The sequence below is a fragment of the Pleurodeles waltl genome, chromosome 9, assembly GCF_031143425.1.
Source record: "Pleurodeles waltl isolate 20211129_DDA chromosome 9, aPleWal1.hap1.20221129, whole genome shotgun sequence".
Classification (NCBI taxonomy): domain Eukaryota; kingdom Metazoa; phylum Chordata; class Amphibia; order Caudata; family Salamandridae; genus Pleurodeles; species Pleurodeles waltl.
The window spans coordinates 312,727,828-312,746,982 of record NC_090448.1 but is presented as its reverse complement, the minus strand read 5'-3'; the positions used below and the strand labels follow the sequence as shown (position 1 = coordinate 312,746,982).

The 19,155-nt window shown below is 42.6% G+C and overlaps 1 protein-coding gene across 5 annotated transcripts in view; it reads left to right on the top strand.

Annotated features, from left to right (window-relative positions):
• Positions 1 to 17,649, top strand: part of SEMA3B (semaphorin 3B) — a 268,305-nt gene extending 250,656 nt beyond the window's left edge. For all 5 annotated transcript variants that reach the window (XM_069206818.1, XM_069206819.1, XM_069206816.1 and 2 more), the window contains 4 exons: positions 350 to 507; positions 5,392 to 5,447; positions 7,082 to 7,221; positions 11,850 to 17,649. In XM_069206818.1, coding sequence (XP_069062919.1) covers positions 350 to 507; positions 5,392 to 5,447; positions 7,082 to 7,221; positions 11,850 to 12,326 — 831 coding nt within the window. In that variant the 3' untranslated portion in view covers positions 12,327 to 17,649. The remainder of the gene's footprint in view (positions 1 to 349; positions 508 to 5,391; positions 5,448 to 7,081; positions 7,222 to 11,849) is intronic.
• Positions 17,650 to 19,155: the final 1,506 nt, after the last annotated feature.

Here is a 19,155-nt window from a genome sequence, read left to right as displayed (position 1 = left end):
CCACTGTTTAAGGAAATAAAAACCTTCCCATATTCACTTCATATCCACGGTTGAGCCAAAAAGCAATCTTTTGCATGTATAAATAAACTCTGAAAATGTTAAAGAGTTGTTAAGCTCAGCATCTCCTTTTTAGTACACCTGCGAAAATGAGATGGGTCATCATGGATCACCAACCCCCTGCAGGAAAGGTGAAGTAGTCAATGCTGCAACAGCACCTCTTTAATGTCAAACAAAATTGATTTGGAGATCCACTGCATCAAGGCATGAGTAGGCTCAGTGAGGTTGTGGTTAGTTAATGTGTTACGACTCTGTTGCTAGTAGTCATCTGCCTATACCTTTTTTCCCACAGCAACAACTGTACATTGGATCCAGGACATCCATTTCACAGGTACCTCTGCACCGATGCAGTATATATGGCAGAGCCTGTGCCGAGTGCTGCTTGGCCAGAGACCCATACTGCGCCTGGGATGGCAACACCTGCACCCGTTATCTGCCCAATACTAAAAGGTTTGTGGTAGAGGAATTTGTTATCTAAAAGAATACATTGTCCCAGTATGGGAGCTTGAATGGGGAGAGAGAGGAACATCTCTGTGCATGTGCAAAAATAAATATTAAACTGACAGTGACCCCTTCGGTAGCTTCTTTCAAAAATATCCCCCACTGTAGAAGAGCTGGTTGCATATATAGGGTTAAGCTGATCTTCTCAATATGTTAACTGACCAAGAAGTCTGGAAAATTCAACAAATCCTGGAAAGTTACTAAGATAGTTGTCAACTCCTATACTCTACCATGGGCTGCTGAGGAATTGTCACACTTTGATGCACTGAGCCCCTGTTCTCTAGTAACAAGCCAGAGCAGAGAGAGCCCTCGGGGAAAAGGGCAGCAGGAAACAATAACAAGTTACTGGCAGCACTGGTCAGTGAGTAAAAGACCTGAGCGATAGAAGGAAAAAGCAATCATTACCACAAGGTTTATCCGTTATGGTTGATATGTATATAGAGAAAAACTCCCAGACTATATATTACATGTTTCTTTGTTCATCTGTCTCCTTACTGCATATATAAATATACATACTGTGTATGTGAGCCCTTTAAGACAGGACAAAACATACAATTGCCACTAGTAATGGACTGAATTACCCCACATAATAATGATTTGCATCCAGTATCTTATATTCAGGGGCACATAGCCTAACCCCAAAAGGACCTCAAACTGCAAACCTCAAACTGCATTTTGTAGTACATAAAGTAGTACTACATATTTGCTACAAAATGCAATTCAAAAACCTAGGAATTATAATCACCAACTCTCCTAACTATTCTACGGGGTAATCCACACCTATGAAAAGTTTACCACTTATCGGTAAATGTGGGAGCGACCAAGGGCAGTGGTTGATGGAAGTGGCATACCTACTACTAAATGGGAGTGGTTTAGAGAGTGTACTGTTTGGAGAGGGACAGACATCCACCCACCAAAGACTAAGGGCCTGATTTAGAAACGGCGGACCGGTTACTCCGTCACAACGGTGACAGATATCCCATCTGCCGAAATCTAAATCCCATTCTGTCCTATGGGACTTAGATTTCGGAAGATGGGATATCTGTCATCGTTGTGACGAAGTAACCCGTCCGGTGGCTTCTAAATCAGGCCCCAAACCTATTGCAATTCACAACTGCACTTCTAAAGCCAAAACAACACACAACAGTCATAAATATACTCCATCTCAAAGCCTAAATAAGTCCTGCACCACATGTGGCCAATCACTGGAACTGCAGCAAAACTCTCCATTAGAAAATTATGGAGGTAAAGACTTAAAAGAAAACCTATTATGAAATGTTAAATTATTTAAAATAGTTAAAAATATAAAAACATTTAATGTAATGTAAAAACACATTTAAAAAGAAAAAATGTTTATTTTATTTTAATATTTTAATAACTTTCTTAATTCAAACATGTATGTAACATTATTTTATTAGAACATAACTGAATAGCTTTGAAATAATTCTATACATTTTAATAATATATATTTATATTTTAAGTATTTTTCAATTTAACCTTCAGAAAAATAATTTAAATTTAGTATATTCAATATAATTGCATTTTAAACTTAAACTACACATTAATGCTGAATTTGTTTTTTACTTTGTTCTATGCTCAAAATAAATATATAAAATTAATTAACATGAGTATTGAACTTAAAAATACTTTAACTCGTTTTTTCAAGTTTGATAAATTTTTTAACTTTTCCCCATACTTACCCTCAGGGAGATCTCTGCCACCGGTATAGCGAAAATTTAACGAAAAGTCTATTGCTGGGAGTAGCTCTTTTTTCACAAATGTTTTTTTTTTTTTTTTTTAAATCAAGCAGTATTTGTAGAGCACAACTCTATCACCCCTGAGGGTATCCGGGTTTTGAGGTTGCAAGGTCTCAGTCGAAGAGCCAGGTCTTGAGTTTCATTCTGAATTCAGCCAGGGATGGTGCTGTTCATAGATGGAGGGGCATATCATTCCAGGTCTTGGCGGCAGTGTAGGAGAAAGAACGACCACCACGTTGGCTGCGGCAAATGAGAGGGGTGAGTGCAAGGGCCAGGGAGGTGGAGCGCAGGTATCTGGCGGGTTTGTGGAAGTTCACACGGTCCCTGTTGGTGTAATACTTTGTAGGTGTGTGTAAGAATCTTGGACTGGCATCTTTTCTGGATAGGGAGCCAGTGAAGGCTCCTGAAGTGGGAGGTGATGTGAGCCTGTTTGGGAAGATCTCGGATGAGGCTGGCTGCTACGTTCTGTATGGTCTGGAGCCTCTTTAGGAGTTGGTTGGAGGTGCCGGAGTAGAGTGCATCATGGTAGTATAGCCGGCTCGTGATGAGGTCCTGAGTGACAGTCTTCCTGATGTCAACGGGGATCCATCTAGCGATTCTCCAGAGCGTGTAGGGGGTGTGGAAGCAGAAGGAGGTGACTGCATTGATTTTGCGCTTCATGGTAAGTTTGCTGTCGAGGATGATGTTGTGACTGCGGGCTTGGTCTGTTGGAGTGGAGGAAGGGCCGAGCTTTAGATAGCCACCAGCTTTTGTCCCATATGGAGGTGTTTCTCCCAAAGCTCAGCAATTCTGTCTTATCTGAGTTGAGCTTAAGGTAGTTGGTTCTCATCCAGTCGGCGACACTGGCAACAGGATGAGCTATGTGTCATCTGCATAGGATATGATGTTGAATCCATGGGATCTGACGATGTCAGCGAGGGTGGTCCTATAGGAGTTGAATAGTGTGGGGCTGAGGAAGGATCCTTGGGGTGTGCCGCAAATGATGTTCTTGAGTTCTGTGGTCAAGGTGGTAGTTGGATTCTCTGCATGCGTTCTTTGAGGTAGGAGGTGATCCACTTGAGGGCGTTGCATACTTCAATATCGTTGAAAAACGAATACTTGTGATGTTGCATTTTCCCTGTTAAAGATACCTACTTGTGCCAATAACAGTCAAAATAAGTTCAAAATGTTGACCTCGCTACAGCTCCATGCCAAACTAAATGTTTATTATTTGGACAATCTTTGATGATATCCCCACACCTCATTTACTCTTTTTGAAAGCTATATGATATGGTGTTGCTATTGTGTGAATATTCATTGCAGCCATAAAGACTGTATTGTCAGATGTAATATCAACATAAACGTATTATCCCAAAATACTTTAGGGCATATTTACAAGCCCCTAGTTCCACCGGACCGTCACTTTTTGTGACGCTCTGGTGGCGCTGTACACTGTGCTGCACTTACAAGGCAGCGTTAAGCCTCTTTTTGTGGCTTAACGCTCCTTGTAAATACAGTCCCTTAACACGCAGCACTTTGCATGTAAGCGGCATGCAGTGGGTGTTGCTGGGGGCGGTCGACAGCCACACCCATTGCATTTTGACGCTGCCCCAGATTTACAAGATTTTGTTAACCTGAAGCAGTGCTAAAATCTAATGTCACCCCAAGGGTGGGGTTAGCATGGCGCAACAATTAGAAATGCTTTCATTTATTCTCGTTTTTTGCTCTTTTTATGTGTGCTGCATTCTGAAGGAGCAAATCAACAATAAAGATTGTTTTGTGCAGGAAGGTGTCCCGTCCTGCTCAAAAACAATCTCCCCTGCAAAGCAGCCATCCTTGCACCATGGCGCAAGTGTGGCTGCGTTGGAGGTTGGCAGCTAATTTAGCGCCAGCGCAGGAAGAAACACACGGATTTGCCCTATTCTTTTAAATACGGCACATCCCTGCCTTTTAGAAGTGACGCAGAGCGGCACTGCCAATTTTGGTGCAGCAGCCATGCTGGCCACTTCTAGTAAATATGCCCCTTTACATTTTGAGATTTGTAATACAAGGAATACCATATAGTATGGGGTCAAAAACCCAAGCCTGACTGATTGTTTCGCACATACCCTTGGGCCACTTGGCATCTATTGATACGGAGAGCATTGTCCTGTTTTCGTACGTGAAATGTTTTGTGTTATGCTTTCCCCTCTCAGCTAGAGAAATTTACACCATGAATCACTAATCCATGAGATGTTTGGTAAAGCCACTGCTTATACACTGACTTGAATTAATAGTTTGATCAGAGTAGCAAATGTGCTTGTAATCCCTGGGTCACTGTGGGCCATCAAATAAGAATGAGACAAACGGAAGGAAAATAAAATAAACTATTTTTAGTGGCATTTTCTAACATCAAAATGATAGACTAATTTTGAACCTCTCTTACTTGCTGCCTTCAACAAACAAGCCACATTGTTTTGAGCCCTTCAGTGAGAAATTGAAAAGCATAAATTCTCTCTCACACTTACTTTTATCTTGATGCAATAGCAGTGTAGCTTCCCTTACTGCGGGCTTGAGTCACTAAGCTTTCTGTAAGTAGTTGTGTCTTACTCTTTGCTTAGCTGTGATTTATTTCACCAATAAGACACCCGTATTCAAGATAAAATGTTTTCTGGATCAAGATGTCTGTGTCAGCCTGCTTCGAAAGTGCAATACTTAACAGCGCTGTAGCACAGGGCAATCTTTATCTGTTTGAACAAATAAGGGTTAGTCCCATTTCGGTTATTAATGGTTAAAATCGAAAGCATGTGGACCGTATGTCTCTCCCTGCTCGTGGTTAGAGTCTTCCTGTAAAGAGATGGTGAATTGAACCTGAAGTGTGGTCAGTATTGTTGTAGATTGCAGTGTGCATGACACCGTACAGCAGCTATTACATGCACAGCTCTTACTAAAAAACTAATCTGGCGTGGAAGAGACAAGGGTACATTTTTAACAAGGGCCGTTTTAGAGAGGCCAGTAAAGCTCACACTGTTTTTGGGACATGCAGCTTGGGTAGTACAAGTGATGTGGAAAGTGTATGACGAAGGATTAAGCATGGCTTCTACACTCTGTTTTGCAGGAGGTTTCGGCGGCAGGATGTGCGGAATGGAGACCCGAACACACTGTGCTCTGGGGGTGAGTGCTTCATGTGCAAAATGATAACTCGAGGATGCCATTTTGAACATTCTAGAACAGTGGTTCCCAGCCTTTTGACTTCTATGGACCCCCCACTTTATCATTCCTGGAATCCGGGAACCCCCACTGAATGATTATTGGAATCTGGGGAACCCCCCACTGAGTCATTACTGAAAGCTGGGGACCCAATCTGTTAATGTTATTTAATTTTCTAAGCAGTCCCGGGCCCCCTGAGGAGGCTTCACGGACCCCGTGGGTCACCGGACCACAGGCTGGGAACCACTGTTCTAGAACACCTCTTACTCAGGATTATTAGTGATGCAGGGCTAGGTAAAGCTAAATATTTTTTCTCTACATTGAATGGTTTCTTTAATCCTCTGCAAATCATCCCAGAATTTTAGTCTGCAAATTAATTACATGTTCAAGGAGTCTCTAACGTTATTTACCTGCAGTGCAAATTACGATCACACAAGAACTTGAATTTTTAGGAATGTCAGTGCTTCCCAACCTTTTTAGAACCAAAACTCACTTTTTAGAGGACTCCAGTTTGGGTAAAAATGATATCTATCTATCTATCTATTGGTGATCTGTCTGCCTACCAATCTGACTATCTGCATGCCTGTATGTCTGTATCCATATGTGTGTGTATGCTTGATTAGGCTGGTATTACATATTTTCCCCTGCATCTTTGTCAGTCTATCTTTTTATAACTCTGTGGCTTGTCCAAAGCATTCTTTGGGTCTAGCTTGTAAGTACATAGCGTTTCATCACCTCAGATTGTCTTACATCTGTTGGTAAACAGCTATATGTATATTTATTTCCTCTGAGTGTTGTCTTCATTCATTTGCATCATCAGCTCATTGTCCATAAATGGCTGAAGCAACCTTCAGTGGTATCAAGTGTGACATAAACATTAAAAGTGCAGCACAGCATACATTTCTGTAACACAACATAAACTGTCAATCTCTATGAATCTACTGGTCACACTCTTTATCTGCGGCAGGAGCTTGTCCAAGACATCTCAGAGCAAGTAAGAAATGGCAGCAATATCTGGCCATTGAAAAACTGGCAACTCCTTAGGGGGCTTTTAGTGGGAGATACAGTAAGCATGGGAGGAAAACAATGCAATAAGGTGGACCGATCTTCAGTGTTAGATGATTCAAAAGCAAAGACCAATAAATCCATTGTACAAAATGAAAGAGTGCATACTTTACCTGATCTGAGCTGGGCAGGAACAAGACAAAAGGCAAAGTCCAGAAAACCGGTTAACATGTTTTGGAAAGTTCATAAAACATTTTGAACAGACTCTCACGCTGACTGCTTGACATCTTCAGCAAGGTTCAGATCAAGCACTTTCTCTTTACATATGTGGATTTGAATGAAGGCTCTGGATTTGGTGGCCCACTTTCAACTTTGACCCTACTTCCTCATGACCAGTTGTCACCAAATATAGCTGTAGTATTCACAGAGAACCAAATATTTTCTGAAGCTGTCAAAATTGCTTAAAAGACAATATCTTGATTGTAATCTTAATTCGGGAGGTGCTGTTCCTGACTCACTAAAATATAATTATATGAATGGATTTGTTACCTTGTCTTTCGGCATTGACCCATTAAATCTCTCGGTCCTTCCAGATCACCACCGTATCAGTGTGCAGGAAAAGAAGCTGTATGGTGTGGAAGGGAGCAGTGCCTTTCTGGAATGTCTACCCAAATCCCTACAAGCTCAGGTGACGTGGACTTACCAAAAGACCAGAGACAGCATTAGAAAGGAGGTAAGTGTTTTCTTTCTTCTTGTCACTCTGTGGGATCCCAAGAAAAATGTTAGTAGGGCTGCATAACTCGTTTTAGCAGCAATTAACATGATGTAATGTAATTTCTCTTACCATGAGTTATTCAATACTTCTGTCAAACAACAGGTAGATTAATTAATTGATTTTGCCTCTTACCCATATTGTGAGTGTGACACCTAGTATGTCACAATTGTCCATGCTAATTCCATGGCCACACTGCCAACTTCTGGCCAAATTCTGAAAACTGACTTGACAAACCCACTAAACTTTAAGTTTGGAAAGACAAATCAGAAGTCACAACAGATGTGTATACAATACTATGGGTATCACAAAGAATCTCCTACCAAATACGGTGGTTATCAAGAATGATGATGTATTGATAAACAAATTGATTATCATACCGGACCTCTAGAGTCTCCTGTTTTCTGTGTTTATTTTTTGCGAATTGCAATGGCTATTTTCCAGAGTTTTTACAAAATTCAATGTTTATCAGTGTTTAAACATTTCAACTTCACAAAAGTTTGCCCGAGACAGTGTATTACAGTGTTTGAAAAGTAGTTTCACCATTGGACCAACTCGAACATCAGGTGATGTACATAGTAGTTTTTACCTGCTTATTTCTGATTAGGTATATCTTTGCTGTAGTTTTGTTTTTTATAACAAAGCTCAGTGATTTAATATTTTTCACTTACTGCTGCCTGCCCTGCATAGCACGGGTAGAACGCATAGCTCTCATGGGGTTGGATCAAAAAGTGCCAGCTTGCCCCTACCTCAATCAAAACAGTTAGGCCTGCTGGGACACCAAATCCATTAGGTTTGGCCCACCAAAACCCAAACAAAATGGAAATGGAAACCTTGCCAGAGGGCCAAGCCAAGCAGCCATTGCGTCCCCATCCTCACAGAAAATGGAAGGCCTGTCAGGGCACCAAAGCCTAGAAGGCAGGGCCACAGCACACAAAAAACAGAAGACCTACCTGCACACCAAGCCCAGTAGACATAGCCCCCATGGAGGTAGGGAGCAAAGCACCAGTTTGCTCCCACCCCATTTGTAGCAAGAAGGTCTGCCTGGGCACCAGTGCCAGCTGTCAAGGCCACCCACCCCTGCACAAAATGGAAGGTCTGACAGGGAACAAAGTAGCAGGCATGGCCCAGTGAGGGTGAAAAGCAAAGTACCAGCTTGCCATCATCCCCTATAATAGGATGGCCTTCCGGGGGGCTAAGCCGTTTAGCAACATCCATCACACCCGACACAAAACGGAAGGCCAACTGGGGTTCCAAGCCTTTCCAACATGGAATTGGGCATGCCCTTCTCCTCATGTAGGTCTATCACACCTGGCCGCCTGCTTCTGTGGGAGGAGGTGGAGCACCAAGAGCCCACCTCTCTCCCTAGTTACCATGCTGCCCCTTTCATAAGGCTGCCCCTGACTCTCTCGACCTGTCACTATATGAAGGTGCTGGGCAATCTTGGAGTGGACGGACCTCAGGTGGTGTATAATTGCTAGGCATATTTTGTTTAGACCAGAAAGCATAAGGATCTTCTACCTTTACAACACAGTTTCACTTTCCTGTCACAGGTGCTGGCCAAGAGACATATATATAATTCACTGGTTACAGGCACCTAGTCCATTAGTTAATCTATGGAAACTGGATGCCAAGGAATGGTTGATAGCAGAAGGTCTGATTTTAAAACTGATGATAAAATACCAGAAGATCTGCATTGTGATGAGAGGTTAAATAGATATGAAAATAGGATGATATCAAATATTTATTGAGGTTTAATTGTTCAGAATCTGGTTCTACATCACTTTAATCTGAGATTCTTACTAATGATACTGAATTGATGGAAACAAAAGGGCACTGCTTTCTTTCTTTCTTCCGCTACGGTTTGCAAATTCTGTTGTATTTTATTCAAAAATAATAAAAATCTTTGAAAAGAAAGATCTCCCAATCAGTTCACCTCAAAAGGATGTCTGCTCACCTAAATAGTTGTCACAAAGAAACTCCTACCAAAACACACTGGCTACCACGATGGGCCACATACCGAACACAAAGGCTGCCAAAAAGAAATGCAGCCGTACACAGTGGGCCTTACATATGATCTTCTACCAAATGCGGTGTTCGCCACAGAGCAACTCCATGCAAACACGCCATTAAAGCAAAGGGAACTTTTTGCAGACATACAGGATATAGAAGGAAACTGCTACAGAATACAGCAGCTATCACTAAGAATCACCTGTCAAACAAATCGAGGAATATTCACAAAGGTAAAGTTAGAAGTACGTACATCTAAATAGGCAAATTTACTTTACACTTTGTAGTATATCTACTACTGTTGTCTCCACCCTGAGAAACATGGGGTAGAGCCAAATTTACAAGTGTAAAGTTAGTACTTGTAACTTTTCACATGTACACAAATGGGCCTGTTCCCCTGCACTGAATGCCTGAGTGCAGGTATCTGACTTTCATTACTGGCCCTGTGTCACGCTTATCTAAGCATGTGTGCACATCTCTAGGTATGTACCCATCTATGAGAGGTCCTGGACTCGTCCTGTGCCCTCATTTATGACAAAGGACTACTATCCCTGTCATGAGTTTAATACCTAGCTCAGTTGTAGCCACATAGCAGATAATTAGGGTGTCCAAACCTTTTTATCTGGGTCACTGAACTACCGTTTGGAGTATGGTACAGGTTAGGCAGGAATGCAGATCCTGTTCTAAAAAGTTAGAAGGCCTTCAGGTAAGGGCTTACCTTTTTGTGTTTCTCAGATTACTCATTTATTTGAGCTAATAACAGCAAGATGCAGAAACCTTGCCCTCTTTGTGGAACTTTTATGTGTTGCAGGAAGGAGGCAACCATGCTCTGACATGCATCACTCTACACAAATGTTGAGTCTAGAGAACATCCTGGAAAGGATATTTGAAAGAAGAACTTCCAAAAATGGATTCTGTTGTTTGACAGTGAATCCCCATGTCCTGCCTGAAAGTTGTGTATACAAGTGGAACCCACACAACCCACTCATTCCAGAGTAATTTCCTCTGTTACCAAGGAAGGGAGTGCTCTGGAGTGTACTCAGAGACTTGCTGTGAAACTAGGATGGGTGCCTGACTGGCAGTCTCTCAAAGGTGAAGGGGTATCACCTGAGGTCTACATCTCTTGCTGAAGGAGTTGTGTACCTGGTCTGAAATGCATTGAAGTCTACCTCTGCTGAGAGATGGAAGGAGTCTTACTGGGCCTGCAGGAGAAAAGGCTGTTCATGAATGAATAAGGTCCACTGCATCCCTCTCTGTGGGGCTCCCAGAAGCAGCAGACTAAGTGGGAGCAATTGGAGATAACCCCGGTGCCTGAAAGACCTCCTCTAGACTCTCCTTTAAGCTTCTAGCAGGAATCGCAATCCTGTGATTGGGAAGACCTGATCGGCCTGCAGTCGAGGACTGCATCTGCCAAATTAAGGGCTGCATCTGCCAAATTGCTGCTGAAGTCCCATGCAGCGAGAGGGGCTGCATCTGCCAATGTGCTGAAAGCCTGTCTGGGCCTTCATTTGCTGAAGTGCTGAAAGTCCAGTCAGGGGCCACACTAGCTGTCCAGACGACTCCAAATGCAGAGGAACTCCCTAGGACCACATCTATCCTCCTTCCAGTTGAAATTCTGTGACTGCTTGGCAACGCTCCCCGGAGAGTCAAATGCAGAGGGGTTGTACTTGGCCAGCTTTGCAAAGCCATAGGAATGGCTGGCCTTATGATATCAGTGCAAACTACCAAAGCACCCACAAGTAAGGTCCAGTAGACCCTGTCTGCCCTCTGACCACCAAATGGGGTCTGACAGTACCTATTCATCCACTGATCTGCTGAGGGTATATGGATGACCTTTTACTTCAGACAGCAAGTGGCTCTTCCATGGAGGCATTTGTAAGTGGCCTTTTTAGGGCAAGGAATATCACCTTTGTTTATCAGTGATGAACAATGCTATAACATTTTGAGAGCCCAGCTGTTGGTAGCTCATAGTTTGGGAAGCAGACAAAGCCATTGGTTACTCTAGTTTTGAATTCACCAACTTACTTGCAGCTACTTTATGCCAGTGGTTGGGCATACAGGTAATGACATTTGACATAGGCAACAGAGGTCATATGGCCAAAAAGAACAAGGAACACAGACCTCTGATAAGTTGGGTACAGAAGATGGCAGATTCCAAAAGTAATATTTTTGTACCGCTTTTTCCCTCCCATTCGGCTGCTGAATTATGGGCCTGAGGTGTCATGAAAGCCCTCTCCTCAAGTCAAACACACATGCATAAAAGTACATGTCAGGATGGTGATGGTTCGGATGGAAGGGTGGATGAATGGTCTTTGCAAGTTTTCAAACAGTATTAAGGAAGAACACAGAGTTACAAAAGTAATGTCTGATTTGTGTCTTTTAATTTTTAGAAGTGCCCAGTTAAAAGCAATCATTACATTTCAGAGCACAAGGGTCTTTGTTACATCAAATATCTGTCTTCTTTCATTTAGTTGTGCAAGACTTATCCATATTGGGATAGGTTGGGATGTTTGGGTTTGAGAAAACAAAATACCACCACCTGACTGAGCTTACTCTTCTTGCTCTCCTTCCATTCTTAGGTTCATCTAGATGACCGAGTTGTGAAGACTGACCGAGGAATCCTTCTTCGCAGCACCTTGCGCAAAGATGGGGGTATCTACCAGTGCCACGCTACTGAGCATGGCTTTACACAAAGCCTCATGCGCATCACCCTGGAGGTTATTGGGGCCCAACAAGCAGACTCATTCTCTGAGGAAGAAGGTCCCACGGGTACCAATTCTGCACCTGGTTCTCGCAAAGTGTGGTACCAAGATTTCCTCCAGCTGGTCGACCATCCCACCCTCAACACAGTGGACCAAGTGTGTGAACAACTGTGGAGTCGCAAGAGTCATCCACCCAAAAAGAAGCCTTTAGTGCCTCCAGCACTCCCACCTCTCAATGTCCGGGCCAAAGCTCACAAGTGGAAGCACCTGGAGGAGAAACGAAAAGCCAGAAACCGACGGACTCATGAAACATCTAGAGCTGACCGAGGGCCTCGAAGTGCAACCATATGGTGACAGGCATTTCTTCACTGCCCATGGAACCTTCTCAGTCAGGTTACCATAGAGGAAAAACTTTGTGATGACAAAATACACATAACTCTGAACACGTGTATGCCAAAACCTTAATGCCTGGAGGAATATGGCACCAGATGAGCTTTCCCCCCATAAAAACTAACAGCTATTTAATAATAATGTTTACACATGTAGTTGGTAGGGGAGAGTCACTTTAGTGATAGCAAATCAATCCTCTTACCAGGATGCAAACAGGTGAAATTAAGAAAGGCAAAAAAAATCAGAGGGCTGTTGTATAGCCTCCTGAAGGCCAGTTGGAATCTCCTCCTGACTTCCAGAATCTCTGGACACCAAGCAACCAAAGATGGAGACCAAGTATGGGATCGTAGAAGGTGGACCTGGGTGGCACCAGGTTGTGGTGGTCCTCCATCGCCTCGCTTGCTCAACCTTTGCACCAGCAAGAAGGACATGTTTTGTAGGGGAGAACGACTGTGGTCAAGTCAGATGGTCAAGTGTTAGTATCAAGGTTTGGGTGATAGGAAGTTGTTTGGTCACAATTGTGGTGGTCCTTTTCTCTCACCCTGCCTCCACACTCCAAAGGGATGTTTCAATTTTATTTCTGATGCTCATGTTGGGTTTATTTGAGTATTGCTCCAAAGGTGTTGACTGTTCAGCTCTGGCTTGGGACACTGTGATTGCCATATATCCAGATCAGGTTATTCCATAAGGATGGCATCAATCCCATCCTGAGCTGAAGACTGAATTTTCACTGAGTAACAAGTTATGTATTTCACATGTGTTATCATAGTTATATGAACATCATAGATTGAAGTCTGACAAGTGTATTGAATGCCCTCTGATTTCATCAGCATGGCTCTAATCATCACAGATGTATTTCAATCACCCATATTCCCTATAATTGGTTTCAGTTCAGTTTAAACTATAATCTTTGACTCAAGTGTGTGTTCCAGTCTAAGAACGCACACACATGGGGACATGAAGGTTGGAGAGTAGAGTCATAGGCAACAGTTTTCCATATATCTTTAGGAATCACTTCTATTTTTATCAGGTGTGCCAGTATTATCCGAAATCTTCAGGCCACAATTCCATTCCTTTCTTGCCTACTGAAAAATCACATGATGTTTCTTCTGGTCTTGAGGTATGGTTGTCTAATGATCACTAGAATATGGCAGAACACAGCACACATGGAACCACAGAAGTAGAGTCAAAATCTTCTGTTTATAAGTTATGTTATGTGTATTTGTAAAAAGCACTATCATCCACAAGGGTGTCCTGGACCTGCTTTGAGTAGGTTGGGTAGTTGAAATACCAGGTCTTCAGCTTCTTGCAGAATTGAAGAAGAGGACGTGAAGACTCTGATGTGGAACGCCAGTTCAATCCAGGCTTTAGGAGCAATGTAAGAGAATGCCCAACTCCCTGATCTAGTTCTATGTGTGTGCAGGATGTGTGCTCGTAGGAGTCCTTCAGAGTGGAGGCATCTATGAAATAGGTGGAAGGAGATGCAACTGTTCAGGTAAGTGGGTTCTAACTTGTGTAGTACCTTGAATGTGTGTGTGAGGAGTTTGAAATGAGCATGTTTGTGTATCTGGAGTGTGTGGCGCATCCTGAGGGATGGTGTGATGTAAGTTGTGTGTCAGAGGTTCAGGATGAGTCTGGCTGCTGTGTTCTGGGTCACTTATAATCTTCCGGTGACTTGCTTGGTGATCCTGGCATAAAGGGTGTTCCGTAGTCCAGTTGGATGGTGGCTAGGGCTTCTGTGATGTTTTTTCTGGTGTTGCTTGGGAGCCATTTGAAGGTCTTCCCCAGCTTCCTCAGGCTTTGGAAGCAGGATGCTGAGATGGTGTTGACTTATACAGTCATGTCCGATTTGCTGTTGATGATGATTCAGGGTGTCCTGGGGTGGGTGCCGAGTTCATTCGGCCACCAGTTGGAGTCTCATGGTGACGTGTTCTTGCCGAAGATCACTATTTTTGTCTTGTCAGGTTTGAGCTTGAGATAGTTGCCTTTCAACCAGGTAGCAACTTCTTCAAACAGGTCGTGAACTTGTGCATTGTGCTGGGAGTCTTGTCAGAGAGGGAGAGTATGAGTTGTGTGTTGTTGATGTGTTTGCAGGGGACGTTGGCCAGAGGGATTGTGTACGCGCTGAAGAGGGTGAGCCTGAGTGATGAACCTAAAGGCACTCCACAGATGAGTTTTCAGGCTTCCGAGAACTAAGGTTCCAGGCTGACAGCTTATGTTCTATCCGTTAAGAAGCAGATTCAGTGGAGAGTGAATCCTTGGGTGCAATACCATGTCAAATGCTGCAGAGAGGTCCAGGAGAATGAGCACTGCTCTGTGTTCTTTTTCAGGGATCATGAGGATGTTGTCTGTGGCATCGATGTAGGGTTTCTTTATTGTGGTTGGGCCTGAATATAGACTGCATGGCATCAAGGAGCTGGCATTTGCTGATGTGCTCTTCAAGGCCTCAGTTGATTCGTTTCTTTAAGACCTTGGCTGTGTATGGTAGGAGAAAGATGGGTCTGTAGTTGGAGAGCACGGCTGGCTCAGACCATGGTTTCTTAAGCAGGGGCGTGACAGTGGCATATTTCTAGATGTCCAGGAATGTGACTGACTTGATGGAGGCGTTGAGGATGGATGCGATTGCTTCACTGATTGGTAGGAGTCCCTTGGTAAAGGAGCAGTAGGGGGCAAGACGACGCAGCCACAAGAAAAGATGAGACAAAGAAATACGAAGGAAATCAATAGCAACTGAAAGAGCAAACAAAGAACAAGATTAACAAAAGAGGGCTACAAGAAACGGAAGGCATCATTAAGAGTATTAAGCTGGAGTGAGAGAAAAGAACCAGGAACATTGGAATCTAGGTCCTGAATAGAAAGGAGAAGCTGGAATAAGAACAACAGACGAAGACAAAATAGGAGAGCCAGGGATAGTAACACTAGGAGAAGGACTAAAAATATGAAGCAGTCAGGAGAGTCACAAGGCAGAGGCGTGCCCAACAGACCCTTAAAACTAAAGGAAAACACAGCAACTGTAAGAACAGAACTCAGGCTGACACAAATCACACCGGCACCAGAATCTCCTTTGAACCTACCAAGAAAGAGGAGGAAAAAAGCTAATAAAACAAGGAGACGAATTAGTAAAAAAGTGACAAAATAGTGCCATCTGGATTGGCGACCCAGGTGTGAGCTGCATGCAGGTTACAATCCCTTAAGGACTGACATAGAGTTTCATCCTTTATAAGTCATCAAATGAGTACCAGTAAGTTAGGAAATATCTACCATCAGTTAATAAAGCACATGGACACAGCTCATTGTGGTGTCCCATTATTTAATGATCAGAAATATAATATAAATAATAACACGAGAAGTGCAGGACATTGTTGGGGGTCTAAGTATAAGAACGGAAGCAAGTGGGCAGGGACCAAAAGAGCCACCTGATTCTATAATGACAGGATAAAAATAGAAACATGTACCAAAGGGAATGTCACTCAAAAGAGCAAGCAACAGATAGGACAACCAGAAGACAGGACTGCCACCAAGAAAGCAAACAGAGGCAAGAAAACAGTCAGTAAACGCGTAGGAGAAAGAAACTAAAAATAAAGCTGGCCCAATCCACTAGGCAACATAGGCAGCTGTTTCGTGCACCAGGGCAGGAGATACTTAACAGGAAGCAGAATTCTTGTGAGATAGGAAAGGGCGAAGAAGCAAAAGAATGACCATAAATGTTAAGCAACATAAAGGGTAACGAGGAATACGATCAACATGGAGAACAAAACGCTACTAAAAGACAGAGGAATCATGGATGAAGCCACCACAAGGAAGGATAGAGGCAGGGTTTTTATCATAGATTGATACAACATATTGCTAGAGAGGAACGCAGTGTGCACCTGTCAACAAACAACTTCAGTAAGACCGAGGGCAAAATAATCTAGAAACAAACTGGAGATCAAGAAAAAAAAGATTGTGAGAGAATACATGGTGAACCCAAGCAGATTACAAGGAAACATATCAAGGAGTGTAAATGATAAAGGTGAACTGAAAAATGGGGTGTAGGATGGGCCATCTGAAATTCCGGAAGAATAAATGGGATGAGCTAGGAATTTGTGATAGATTTGATCTTTGTTTCGAGAAAACTGTTGTCACAGTGTCACATAAGCATCTAATAATTAATGTGGTCTTACATCACATCACCTGCAATCTGACTATTATAACTAGGCCACATCATTTTGCCAGCCAACCCCAGCCTGGACCGCGTATCATCAGTACCAACATTTTTTCAGCCAGAATGCACCTCACATATAAGCAATCTTAACCATTTCGGCACAAACCAGGGATTATTGTGAGTTTTAGGGAGGTATTGTGTATGTGTGTGTACATTCATCTAATTTCTATTTTGGGTGTTTTATTACCTGCAGGCATATTATGATATATTTGTATGCAATTCTGACACCAGTGGGGTGAAGTTCACTGTCCGAGAGACTTCACATCAACATTGAGATCAGGAAAATCTGTGGAAAGCCTGTGACTTCTTGCTGACTTCCGGTAGCTACATATGGGCTGCATGTCTTTACTCAGGGCAGGGTGCATTGCAGATTCCACTTGTGCTATATCAGTTAAGGTACTGGTTGGTGGTCTTTATTGCATATTCCCTGGCTAGAGGATTACCAAAAATCATATCATTTTGGTGGTCGTCAAAATGCGCATTTTCTCTAGAAATTAATGTGCAACTCAGAGAGCTCTACTAAACTGGAGTAAAAAATGACTCGTGTAGAGTCTCCGAGCGCGTGATTCATCTGATCCCCTGGGGGAATTACAGTGATATCTGATCAATATTTCTGCACATGCAACCCCTCCACCCTAAAAGCAGCCGAAAGTAGATGTGACCCTCTGTTTAACAGTAAAAATCTAAATTATAATATTTGAAGACAAACATTCCTTGGTTTTGAGTACGATGCAAACAAGACACTAGATGCAGAAAAACTCATATTTCTAGAAGTAGAATATTTGTTAGGTTTAATCCTGTGTGTGTGTGTGTATATATGGCTTTGGACATGGAAGGAGAGAAAGACAGGCCAAAGAGATGGACGTTGGACATGAAATGTGATGTCATTACAAACAAGGTCAAAGTTCAAATTATGTATAGAGGTACGAACATTTTGGAGAAAATAATGTGAGGATTAATATGTAAAAAATAACCTTCAAAGACAAATTGTATTAAGTTAACATAATAAATGCAGTTGATTACATTGTTTAGTTCATACCTTCTTAATGTGAGGAAGAAAAATAAATTAATGTTCTGCTGGTGTCTGGTGTTCAGCAATTACTGGCCAAGAAGCTAGATTCATAGCTCAAACAAACAAAGAGAGCCTAATACAGGCACCTGACAAAAATAGAAGCTATCAGAGGAGGCCCATCCAGGTATCTTTTCTTAATTGTGGCGAATGTACCACCTCCTAATAGGGCCAGACAAATGCTTCTAATAGTAATGGGCGTCGGATCCAAACATCAACTTCCAAAGTGCTATATTTCAAAGCAAGAACTTCGAAAGGGACCATACCGAAAGAACCAACTCACTAAAGGTACCTTATGGAAATCATTGACTCAAAGCAGTCTCACTCAACTGAGGGCTCATTCAAAGCACCAAATCTTCATAAATACCAAAAGAAGGCAAACCCGAAATAACAATGGAAGGAAAAATGACAGAGAACCAAAGCACCCCATCACATGAGGATCACGTTCAAAGTATCAGTTCAGGGCAGTGGATTAGGTGAAAAGGCTAACCTACATTAAACCAAACGTCTGAGGGCAGGTTAAAGAACTAGATCCCACCTAGAGAGTGACCCAAATGGCGATTTTTCAAATTTACAGTGTTGTAAATTCCCTCATCCACACAGCAACTACAAATTAAGCCAAATCTAACACACTAATCCCCGAAGGAAGTCTTATCTAATCCATTCCTGTTGAAGGTGATATCTGACGATCCAGCTCTTTCAGATGTGCCTATCAGTGAGTATCTACTCATATTAAGACCGTATTAAGCGCTCTAAGTGGACCAGGGTCTTCCAGGGCTGCACCGTGGCAAAGCCAGAAAGTGGCCATTAATTGCTGTACTCTATTTCTGTCATTCACTGGCTAAAGAACACACCCTACCATCCTGCCTGTCACATGCTAGTACTGCAATACAACGTCACCCTGAGTCCCTTTTGTGACACACTGACTTTGTGGCAAGTGGCTTCTGTTGTTTACCATTGGTGTTCCAGGGCCTAAAGCATTATTTCATTCCAACCGATTAGCTAATTTATTGCCACTTCCTTTTAAACTTACCTTGTCATTTTTATTTCTTTTGCCCTAGATAAAAGTGATATATAAGCAATTCAATAAAATACCCTGTTTATTTTGATTATGCTTTATCCAGTGAGAACCTACTTAGTAGGTTAACAAACACAGGATGCTATTTCACATGCATATAAGCCACGAGTCTGTAAAGGCTTCTCCCACTTTTTCATCCCAATTAAAGCTCTGAGCATGTTCCAAAGCATCCACTTCCAAAGAAACCTGATTAAAGGACTAACTCCAAATCAAGGCACATCGAATGCATCAACCACAAGAGAGGCCAGATCTAAATCCAGTTACAGAAGGGAAACCAATGATTGTATTAGGAGTATCAAATCTGCAAGTGACCAGACCTAAAGAAGCAACACAACCTATGGGCTAATCAAAGTCAAAGCATCCACTGGGCAACGCATCAAAGACACCAGTTCAAAAGCATGCCCAAGCCATTGCCCCAAATTCAAGGATAAGTGTACATCTA